The sequence below is a fragment of the Triturus cristatus genome, chromosome 1_2, assembly GCF_964204655.1.
Source record: "Triturus cristatus chromosome 1_2, aTriCri1.1, whole genome shotgun sequence".
Taxonomy (NCBI): domain Eukaryota; kingdom Metazoa; phylum Chordata; class Amphibia; order Caudata; family Salamandridae; genus Triturus; species Triturus cristatus.
In genome coordinates this window covers 845,410,584-845,422,964 of record NC_140580.1, presented here as the reverse complement: position 1 = coordinate 845,422,964, position 12,381 = coordinate 845,410,584, and the positions used below count along the sequence as shown (strand labels likewise).

Here is a 12,381-nt window from a genome sequence, read left to right as displayed (position 1 = left end):
AAGGGCGATTGTTAATTCAGACCCCACATACCCAGTTGCCAGACATTTAAAATCAGAACATAAGAATGATCTCAAATGTCTCATCTTCTTTGTCATTGGAGCCATACCACCGCTTAGATGGGGTGGGAAAAGGGAAAAACTACTCAGGAGATTGGAGTCTAGGATGATACTGGAACTAGACTTAAAGTTCCCATCAGGTCTGAATAGCGGCGAAGTTTTGCACAACTTTTTATAGTTCTTAAATATATATATATTTTTGTACGTGTTTTTTATCTCTTTTTAAATGTATACATATTTTAATATATATATATATATATATATATATATATATATATATATATATTTATATATATGTATTTATAAACACAAGAACTAATGTGAGCCAATATCAAGTCAAGCGTGGTTGCTATATATATTATATTTTATATTATATACATGTATTTTGTTTATAGTACATAGGGACCTAGGTATATGTACGGTATAGATGGGTTCCAAGATACCACGCACACCCCACTGTAGAATCTACTAACTACAATAGTAGGATACCAGATGTCCCTATCAGTTGTATGAATTAAGAAAATAGTAGGGGGTTCCTCCTCTAATTTTACTTAAGCTGAACCTTGATTTTTTTTTAACCTGTGTTTGTAAAAATATTTATTCATACTATATGACTAGCACTTTATAAGTATAGGCACTTAACACTTGTGGTAGCACTATGCACTTTAATGTTTGTTTATATATGGATGCACAGCACTTTACAATATAAACAGTACATGAGCTTCCGCCTGACTGAACAGTAACGCATTTAAGCAGCAATGAGGTGTATTTAATAAGCCCGAGGACAATTACGATATGGAATAGTACTATGCCACAGTTAGACCTTGTCTTGCACTTATAGGACGAAATAGAGGCAAATTTGTATGAAGAACATATGAGTTGGTACATTAAGGTTATCTTGAAGAATCAAATGTCAATATATGTGCACTATGCGGTAATACGATAGCTGAATGTAAATTTACTCATTATGTTTGCAATCAAATTTAATTTACTTTTCCCTGTGTGCAAGCAAGCCTGGGAAAAAATATGATGAATTGAATATCGTATGATCGGTAGCTTTATTTTGTAAAGTCTGTTTTCTATGCCGATGGAAGATTCTGTCAGGTAACACTATGACACTTTTGGGCTAAAAGCAGTGATTTGCAGCGCATTCAACCATGTGATCAAGGTAACGAGAATTGACCGAAACGCATAATGACTTGTTGGTGCGGGCAATAAAGAAGATTTTTGCACATATATTATCGGAGTACGTGCACATCTGTCCGAAGAAAAGTGGATGTATGTGGGAACTATTGTGGCATATATATACATATATATATGCCACAATAGTTCCCACATACATCCACTAAGAAGATCTTTGCACATATATTATCGGAGTACGTGTCCATCTGTCTGAAGAAAAGTGTATGTATGTGGGAACTATTGTGGCATATATATATATATATATATATATATATATATATATATATATATATACCACAATAGTTCCCACATACATCCACTTTCCTTATACATCCACTTTCCTTCAGACAGATGGGTACGTACTCCGATAAATTATGTGCAAAAATCTTCTTTATTGCCCGCACCAACAAGTCATTATGCGTTTTGGTCAATTCTCGTGACCTTGATCATATGGTTGAATGCGATGCAAATCACTGCTTTTAACCCAATAGTGTCATAGTGTCACCTGACAGAACCTTCCATCGGCATAGCAAACAGACTTTACAAAATAAAACTACCGATCTTACGATGGTACGTAATAAGTGGAGTTAGGCTTAGAAAATGTATATGAACCGACCATTCGATATTTTGCCCCTCGATATTCTGGTCATGATATTGTGACCATTCGATATTCTGCATTGGATATTCCTGACCCACACCATGCCCAGGGCATTTTAGAAATGCAAAGAACAGCCACTAAAAGGCTCTCCTTCAATGTTTGATATGTAAACAAACATTCATTTAGAGATAAGATTTGGAGCAAAAGGAACATCTCACCTTGTGATTTCTTTACAGACACAGCATGGAGCACACTTTGTGGAAGACGGCGTTAATCTTGACAATGGTGCTAGGTGCGGTCATGCTTCAAGAGAACATATGCCCAGCACCAGATGGCAAAGATGGCCAACCAGGAGTTCCCGGCAGGCCTGGAAGACCAGGACCGAAAGGGGACAGGGGAGAACCAGGTAAAGTTTTGAATTCCAATTGACACTATTCCAGACATCTTCACAGCCATTATTTATACCCCGTGTGAGTCTGGCTTCTCTCTGCTGCAGGCTGCTCACTAGAGAACAGTTGAACGCTGGCTAGTGTCTCTCCTGCTACTGCTGACAGAGTGATCCTCACTGCAGCATACAACAATAGGGTTGTGCGAAATTTGTTTTATTTTTTTATTATGTGAGATATCTGCAAATGTATGCAAATATAAATAAGGGATTTAGGGTCAAATGTACGTAGGTAAGTGTTTGTGATTACCAAATAGTGAATTATTGTTATTCGCTATTTGGTAATCGCAAACAACCATGCACAAATGTGTCTTTAAATAGACCTACCTCACTAATATTCATGAGGTAGGTCTTGGTTTGCGACCCATTGGGATTCACGAAAATCACAGTGATGGTGGACTGCTGGGGTCAGCAGACCACCATGTCTGTGATTGCTTTTCAACAAAGCATTTTTTTTAAAATGCAGCCTGATTTCCTTAACGAAAAACGGGATGTGTTTCTAAAAGAATGAAGAAAAGTTTTGTTTCATTTTTTAAGAGTAGGCAGAGGTCCGTGGGGCTACAGCCCGCTCTTAAAAAATGTCTTTACAAACATTCTCAAAGGGAAAAGGGCCCCTGGGGCCCCTTCTCATTTGCGAATGGGTTACCACCTACTTGATGTAGGCGGTAAAATGCAACTGTTCTGTGACCGCGTTTCAGCCGCAAAACATTCACACATGCCACTGCAATTCGGTATTAGGAAGTGACACCCTAAACACGCCCCTTCCTAATAATGAATCACAAACCCTATTTGCGATTCGGTAATAGGTTACCGAATCGCAAATAGGGCTTTGTATATTTAAAAATGCTTGTTTTGTGTTGGCAAATGGTCCGATTCTGCGAATCAAACCATTTACGACCTCAAAAAAGCTTTCTATATTTGGCCCTTAGGGCCATATGTAGGAAGCCTAATACCGGTCGGTAACGGCCGATTTTCGGTAAATATCCCGTTACCGACCGGTATTTAGGCTTTTGCTATGTAGGGGCACATTTCAGGATTCGGTAATTTACCGAATCGGTAATATTACCGATTCGGTAATTTAACCGATTCGGTAAATACCGAATCCTGAAATGATATGTAGGGGGAGTGTGTCGTTGGTGTGGGGATTCGTTATTTACCACCAACTAAAAGTTGATGGTAAATGACGAATACCTGGAAAAAAGCATTTTTTTTCCATTTGAAGTGTGCAATGTGGCAGAGATACATGCCCTTAGGGCATGTATGTGCGCCACATGTGCACACATGGACGAATCCGGGGTGCAACAGGGTGTCAATGTGACACCCTGCCACCCATGATGATGCCTGCCCCATTACCGATTCGGTATTTACCGATTCGGTAATGGCAACTGGCTTCCCATTCATTCCTATGGGCCTCCAGGCCCATAGGAATGAATGGGAAGCCAGTTGCCATTACCGAATCGGTAAATACCGATTCTAAAATACCGACATATACCGTTGGTAATTATTTACCTACATTACATTTACCGATTCATAAATACCGAATCGGTAAAATTCGGTATTTAAGAATCGGTAAATGTAATTTACCTACATATGGCCCTTAGTGCTGTATTTTAGCACAAAATGCACGCTTGCATCCATTTTGGATGAGAGGACACATTTTGCACTAACAAATTTGTGCAAAGACACCGTTGTTGTGGAAAAGCTGCTCACGTTCTATTCGTTCCCACTGTTCCTGTGCTCCAGCATTGGGTTTTAATCGGAACAGACCTGAAATTATGCAATATGGTGTAATAGCATAATTTTGGTAATTTTATGCAATAATCATAACACTAAATGCAAGAAATTATACAAGATGATGCCTGTGTAACAAAAAATCCATCTGCGGCTGATTTATATCTAATTATAAGCCCACTGAGCCTACCCCACACACCACCAGTGAAACTTCACCCTGGCCACACACCAATGTAGCAACAATTTACGTGCATATTTTGACTCTGAATTAACAAAACTCCCCAGACTCACATGTAACAAACTTGGCTCTTGAATGCTAGTTTTCGTTTTCTGGGTAAGTTTTGTTTAGTTAGTGTGTGTTATAGTTTTTAATCTATCACTATTTCTTCCCATAGGCTTTCCCAGCAAGAAGACGGGAGTCAAGGGCATAAAAGGGGATCAAGGAGACCCTGGAGCAACTGGGGAACCTGGCAGGGTTGGCTACAAAGGGCCAAGGGGCCCCGCAGGTCCTCCTGGAGAGCCTGGCGAACGGGGAGCGAAGGGTGCAGGGGCGGACATTAAAGCCCTAAAGCGTCCTGCCTTCTCTGCTGCCATAGCCTCTGACAAAAAGGTGAGTCCTGCCGGTGTGGTACTCTTCAAGAGAATCATCACCAATCAGGAGCAAGGCTACAATGGCGACACCGGCAAGTTCACGTGTGCAGAGCCTGGGTTGTACTACTTCACCTTCCAAGTCATCTCCATTGGGGACCTCTGCTTGAACATCATGAAGAGAGATGCTCAGACAATAGAAGCACAGGTGGGGTTCTGCGATAGCAATGCCCGGGCCCAGATGCAGGTGAACTCTGGGGGTACGGTACTAGACCTGAACAAGGACGATGAGGTGTGGATCGCGACAACCGCCAAAGGTAACAAGCTCTACGAGGGATCGGAGGCCAACAGCGTCTTCAGCGGCTTCCTACTCTTCCCGCGAATAGCATCACCGTAACTAACCCGCTGCCCTAATGGGCAAGGAAGGAGGTAGAGAAAGGGGGGGGTCAAGCGGTCGAGAGTCGGTGCAAGCTCACCTTCTCTTTCCACGTATAAAGCTTCAGCCATGAGATACCACTATGACAATCCGGCAACTGATTTAGGTTTTTTTTCTTTTATTGATCCACTTTGTATTATTTCATATCAAGATTTCAAGTTGTTTGTAGATCACTGTTTTAGGAGCATGGGAGATGTCAGTCTCTTCCAGTCAGGTAATGCTTTGCAATAGCCAAATGATGATAAAAACTTCCTCCAAGGTTCAGTTGCATAATGTGAAAGGCAGGGAAAAGTCTTATGAACTTCTTCAAATGCCTTAAAGTTGTAAAACAAATGGCATTTAAAACGATGGTAATTTGACCAATGTGGGGCATGTAGGTGCTAAAAGTACAACTGAAAATCAAGCACAACAAAACCCAATCCTCTATTGATTAAATTATTATAGATATCGATGTTGCAATGTGACAAACTAAAGTCATCCTTCCGCTCTGATCCACAGCATTAAACAGGAAGATGGAATGATGCTTACTCAGCACATGTATCACTTGCCAATGGTTTCTGTTAGACTGCAATAGCAGCTGCATTCTTATTCTTATTCTAGTCAATAATATAAAACATTTAGAATTTGTTTATTAGAGTGTTATATGTTTGAGATTTATACATAATTATTAATATGTTACTTTTTACAATATATAACATAGGCTTTTACCATTGACACTGAGGGGAAGGTTTACTAACACTTTGTGCCTTTTTTGTATCACAAAAGTAACACAAAGTAGCGCAAAGTGTTGTTTTGAGATTACATTTCGAGCACAAATCCTTGTTTCAGTTGGAAAGTAACCCTGGGCGTAGTTCGCGTAGTCGCGATACGCCACGCGAAGTGCACTTTGCACTACGTCGCGCTACGCGTAGCTACGCGAACTACGTAGTGCGGTAGGGAAATGCTGTTCGCAATGATTGCACAGTGCGAACGGCATCATGCACAGTGCAAGCGATCGTTTTCTGCCGCTCGAGTAGATTTGTACTCGAGCGGCAGCTTTCTCAACGCGGACTGGTAGTTTCTCATCGCGAGCGGTCGGGAGCATATGCGACAACTCGCAATGAGAAACCTGACCTCCCCGCGTTGAGAATCTCGCCAGGAGGTTTATTTTCCACGCTCGGCAGCTTGATGTTGCCGATCGCGAACGAAAAAAAAGTCTGCCGGGATGTTGATATTGCTTGCTCGCGGTCTCCAACTTGACATTGAGGACCGCGAGCGAGCAAAAAATGCCCGCTATGCATTTTTGCACTGTGCTACGTGGGATTTGTGTAGCGCTTAGTTGCGCTCGCTACGCACACTCCACGAGCGTAGCATAGTTTTACGCCCAGGGTTATTGGAAAGTCGTCCTAAAGTAGTCATAAAATAATGCAAAGTGCTTCTTTACATCAAGCGGGTTTCCATGGGTGGTACAGAGGTATTCCCATGCCACCAACCTTGGATTTTTATGCAAAGTCCTAGCTACTTAAAACACACTCATAGGTTTTTGTGCCAAAAAATACTCCTTCTCGAGGCAGGTTTGAGAATAGTTTTCGTTTATCAAACTTTTTCCAACTTTGCATGCGTGCTTCACTGTCCAGTACACATACAAAATGAGCAAAAGGTTAAACTATCATCATAGTATTTTGTACTGGAAGCGTACCATGCCAGTACAAGACCTGTGCTTGACATCACGCACACACCCTTGGACTACTGTGTGTGTTGGTGTAGAGCAGTAAAAAATGTGCCAGCGCAGGGGGTGACAGAAATAGCACTTTACTTTAGTAGATCTGGTGCTGTTCTGGTCTCCTTTTTTCATGCAACGCAGCACAGATGTTATTGCTAGGCTGCACTGAATGAAAAAGCAGTATATCTGCCCCTCTGATTCCTTTATTCTGCTTTGTTCTGAAGGCTCCCCTCTCCCTTCCTTACTTTGCAGGTTGTCTTCTTTCTTTACATTAATCAGAATGTGTCACTATAACAGATGCATCATTTGAACCAAATATATTAAAAATCTTACTTGTGCCCATGTGTTGAAACGTATCATAAGAACTCCCTGTCTCACAGAGACCCTTGCATTCCACTGTAAGTTCATACAACCATTCCATTTAACTTGCTCTCCTATGCAGAGCAGCTGCATGCTGCAAAGCACCGAGACTTATTAGGCCTGTGCAGTTCATGATATTCAAAGAAAATGCACCTAAATATACTTGTTGCAATGCATTACTCACAGATGAATTCAAAGCAAGTGTACTATTGTGGACTATGTACTGACAAGATGGATGTGTGGTGTTTTATTTGCTCACCTTGTATGTATCAATTTATTCCAACAATAATTAAACAGATCAGTCCATAAACTTGGTGATATTTCTTTTTGACCTTTTCTTTCTGATAGTAATGTATTGGTTCAAAACGGGGAAAAAACAAGACTTTGTTGTATCGTAGCTTTTCCTTGAGCTTTTCTGTCTCTTGTCAAGGCCTTAAAGTGCTTTCCGGATGGTCAGGTGAGTTGAGTGCTACATCACAAGTGATGGCTGGTAGGAGAATGCTGAACGCAGTGACACTTATTAGTGCTAAATTTTGGTTTGTGTGTGAGGTAAAGAGAGTGGGACCCATATTTGGTGCTGCGGCATATATGCACTTGAAACGCTTATGTTGTGAGCAAAGGAAAGTCGGAGTAGGATCACAAATAACACACACACAATCAGTTAGACATTGAGAGCAGAGAGTCAGTTGGGTCCTGTATTTAGTGCTGCCGTTATTCTTTTTGTGAGTATGTTTGAGAACATGCATCTCTGCATCGAGAAGGAGCTTCCAGGTAGGTGGCTTTTTCTTATAAGGGCCCGATTACAATGCCATTCCTACGGCATCGTAATTGGCTGTTCGGATTCCTTTCGATGGGGTCGGTCAGAAGGGAATCCGAAAGCCTCCAATAATTCCTTGGGCGGCTCTTTCCACCCAAGGGATTACGATGGCAGATTCCCACAGCCTTTCTGTGCCGGCCTTTCCGACACAGAAAGGCTGTGGGAATCTGACTTTGGGGGCCCCAGCAGGGCCCCCATGGGTGCAAGGCCAAACGTATGTTGGCCTAGGGGACACCTATGGTGCCCTTCTGTTGATCCCTGCACCCGGTGGCAGGCACATTGAGGGATGAACTGCACCTCAGCTCTTTACAATGAGAGCATGCATTCCGGTGGGAATGCATGCTCCCATTGTAGAGAATAGGAATGCAACCGAACAGTGTTTGGTCGCATCCTAATTGCTGGGCTGGGATCGACAACAAGAGGTCGTTCAGTCTCACTTCCCAAATGATGTCATCATAATCGGGGCCAAAGTGGTGATTATCAATCATGAGTCGATTCTTGATCTAAGGTTTCTCCTTTGGTAGAGCTATCTGGGTTAGTATTGTAACAAGGTTATTCCCATGGTCATTGTGCAAGTCAATAAAGAAGGTAAGTGAAGAGTTCTGTGAGCAAGAGGGATGTGTTCCCATCTGCTTAGGTTGAGTACTTTGCAGGTTGCCACATTCTGGAATAGTTGTAGCTTGAAGATTAATTTCTAGAAACTCCAATGTAGAGCTGGTTTGCCTAATATGAAGGGCCAGTGATGTCTGTTTCCTGTTATGGAAAGATAGGCAGAAGTATTTCCACTGTACAGAACAAGTCTTGTGTCTCTTTGTTGATTTGGAATTGAAGTGAGAGTACAAGTGCGCAAGCAGGCCAAGATTTCACATTTCACCAGAAATCGTCAGAGACTGCTCTATGCCCATCAGCCACAAAGATATAGGGTTATGATTTTGTCAGGATCCACTAGTTTGAGTTGGTTCTCTAGCATCCAAAATTCCAAGGCCATTAGACAGTTACTGAATGTGAAGTTATGACTTCAAATGTTCCAGTTTTAGGATTCCAGAATAGTTGTAACATGTGAGATTTAAAGACTAAATGAAGTTGTGAAGAATGGCTAGGTGGACACAGAAATGTAGGAGTGCTGTTGTTGAGCCCCGTGGGATGCCTACTTGGGTGATGTAGGATGCAGAGTTTAAAAGGAGGTTGAGAGGAAACAAATGATATCCATCAGTAAATTAGGACTTTATCAATTTTAGCAGAGAGTCCTAAATATGTATAGACTAGAAGTTGTGGTCAATTGTGTGAAATGCTGACTACAGGTCCAGCAGTCCAAGAGCTGCACCACTGTTAGTCTCTACGGAGTTCTTTAAACAATCCCAGATAGAGATTAGTCCTTATTCCCTGTTTCATCTGGGCTGTGAACCGTGCTGTATATCAGTCTGTGCAGTTCAGTGAAAGATGAGATCTAGGAGAAATCTGCCTTTTTGATATATTTACCTGGAAAAGGACAATTTTATATTAAGTCTGTAGTTTGCTTGGCCAGTCTTGTCAGGTCTCTGCTTCCTTGGTTTTGGTTTAATATAGGATGTTCTCAAGTCGCCTGAGAATTCAGTCATTTCTAGTGATGAGTAGAAGAGCTTTTTGGCTGGTATGTGAGCAGAGGACTCTTGGAGAACAGCTTTGAAGACATTTGGAGGGCAAAGTCCTTCTGGGGAACCTGCTGTGTATATGAACTTGATTAGATCTGCATTTTCTTTTTTGGTCACTGGGTTGAATGTGTGTAGCTTAGGCTGTGTGTTCAAGATAGCTCATTCAGTAGGGAAAGAGATGCAAGACTGTTGTTGCCTTTGAATGGAAATACGATTCAAGGTTAGCAGCTTTATCAATGAATTGTTTCACTATGACATCACAGAGTTCTGTGGAATTGTTTTACATTTATGGCGGTGAAGACAAGGTTATGGGATCCATCCAATATCTTGAAGAGCTCCTACGTTGGGCATGTAGTGTCCCTAATGGATGTTCTATGGATTTGGTACTGCCATTTGAGCTTTGGAGCATTGGAGCTGAGCTTCTCTTTTTTTCTCAATATTCTTTTGAAGGGTTTGCTTTCTGTTCTTTAACATCTTACTTTGGAATGTAACATACCCACACTCCCTTCTGAGAGGTTGAAGTCATATTGTTTTGAGAGGGTAACTGAGTGGAATGCCAGACTTAACTATTGGTGGAATTGCTCTGCTGACATTTCTGGTTTCAAAAGGAAGGAAGCAGAACACTTTCCTTTTTAGGTCAAGCCTAGAGCAGCGCATGCGCTGCTGCTCGACTTTTAGTAAGGGGTAAAAAAAGTGCTACCAGATGCTGCCATGGCCGGCCTAGAGCTTGAGTGCATGTGCGCGGGCGCGCGCTTGAACACTTCTCGCCCTTTCCTGGCTGTTTTCTGTGCATCGCTCATTCTGTCAATTACTCCTTCCTTCTTATTCCTTCTTTGCTGCTTTTCTGTGTGTTTCTCATTTCATAAAGTTTATGTACACACTGCCGGTGGGGTTTCCTGACACTGAAGCTATTTTCTTGTGTAATTTGCTTTTTAAATGAGAACACGAACGATAAATTAAGACCGCGAAGCTGCGAGTGTCTGTGCCTACTATCGGTGCTAGGTACAGCCCCCCTCTTTAAATTCCTCCCCTGCTCTGTATCTGGCACGCATAGCATCTCTGCTAGGAAACACCCCTGATGGATTTTCACACAGGCCCCATGTGAGGAGTCCCAGCTGCTGGCTGCCAAGCGAATAAGGAAGAGAACCGACGGCCAGCGGCCTCCCCTCCCACCTACTGTCAGTGTCTCCACCCTTCGTGCTCATCTGTACACACTTAGACACTACGTGCACGACTCCTGTGGATGTAAACACGTGCACCACTGAGGGCAAACCTGGACGGGAGGCTGAGAGTGCACCTCTCAGGCGCGCGCACAGTGTGGTGTCATCACAGTGGGCCCAACAACCTCTTGCAGTGTTTCTTTCCATTCCTTTTCTCATCTCCGCTTGCTGCTTTCAGCCCTGGGCTTTCTTTTACCCATCATTATCACGTGTGTGCGCCCAAAGGGTTCAAGTAAGTAAACTAAGACTACAGCTCCCAGAATGCAGTGTTTTCTGACGTGAAAACTCAGCACTATAAACATCGTGACATAGGTGGTGCCCACCCCTGAGTCAGCCATCTTAACATCCGTGCTGGGTACGTTCTCCATTGCCAACAGGTAGCCAAACTGTCGAGAGTGAGCCAGTCGGGCCTTTTTAGTCAGCAGGGGTTTGCAAGCTGGGCTTCTTAGTACATAAGCACAGTGTTAAACGTCAGTCAACAGTCCCAGACTTAGCACCCCATCCCCTGCAAACTACGGGTTTCTTCCTCCCTCCACAACCAACAAAAAACAAACAAAAGAAAAAACAAAACTAGATTGGAGTTGAAGTCATCTCTGGCACCCAGGACCATTGCGGGGGGAGGGGGGGGGGGAACAGTGGGTTCTTTGCTCAGGACCTACTGTGTCACCTCAGCATATATTTATATAAATGAAAGCACATCAGGCCTGGTCAGGTAATGTATCGTGAGGAAGCTATGGCAGTTGCACCGCTAGGTGGTGCCAGACTCGCCTGTTAAAGGGACGTGTCTTACTCTCTCTGCTTCTACTACTGTGAGGCTTGTCACCAGGCCTTGCAAAACACCGACAACGTGTGATTGTCAGAAACAATGCACAAGAACCTCTTTGTCACAAACCAAAACTCCCCTCAAAAGTCCTCTCCATCAATAAAAGTGTCTTGTCATACTTCTCTCCAATTGGCTTGTATCCCACAAAACAGTGGCATGGGTGTATACTTCTCAGAATATTGTGCCAAAGCTAAGCATACCAGATATTGTACCAGAGGTGGGTTCAAAGCAAGCACATATGAGTGGCCCATACCATCATGAACATACTTCCTAACGTTGCCATATTGTTCCATGCCAGCATGGCACCATGTTTCATGTCCTGATGTTCAATTTATTTTGAAGTTTTATATATAGCAGGAACTCGACCCAAAGGTATTAGAGGCTTTACATGAGCACCAGTTACATTCGTTTTTGGTAAGCACCGGGAGACTCAGTGATTTGCCCAGAATCACAGGATGTTGAGCCGCCAAGATTCAAACCTGGTTCCCCAGATCTAAAGTCAGCAGCTCTGGCTGTTAGGCCACATGCTCTCCTTTTCATAAATAATAAATCATTGTTGCCAGGTATTTTAGTCCAATTGATTCAATTTAATGCAAATTGAGAACACAACTTACAGAATGCACTGATTTGTAAAATAAAAGTCTACTACTACAAACATGGTACCTCATTGACATGAAGTGATCTGGCAACCAATGCAATCAATGACCACATGTACGAAGCAATGTTCCGATCGCAAACGGCCCAATTCGCAGAATCGGGCCGTTTGCGACAGGCAAAACGCATTTTGGGAT

General features: G+C 42.6%; 1 protein-coding gene across 2 annotated transcripts in view; it reads left to right on the top strand.

The window, feature by feature from the left end:
• Positions 1–7,409, top strand: part of C1QA (complement C1q A chain) — an 88,027-nt gene extending 80,618 nt beyond the window's left edge. For both annotated transcript variants that reach the window (XM_085609004.1, XM_085609005.1), the window contains exons 2-3: positions 2,074–2,243; positions 4,409–7,409. In XM_085609004.1, the coding sequence (XP_085465130.1) occupies positions 2,074–2,243; positions 4,409–4,998 (760 nt within the window). In that variant the 3' untranslated portion in view covers positions 4,999–7,409. The remainder of the gene's footprint in view (positions 1–2,073; positions 2,244–4,408) is intronic.
• Positions 7,410–12,381: the final 4,972 nt, after the last annotated feature.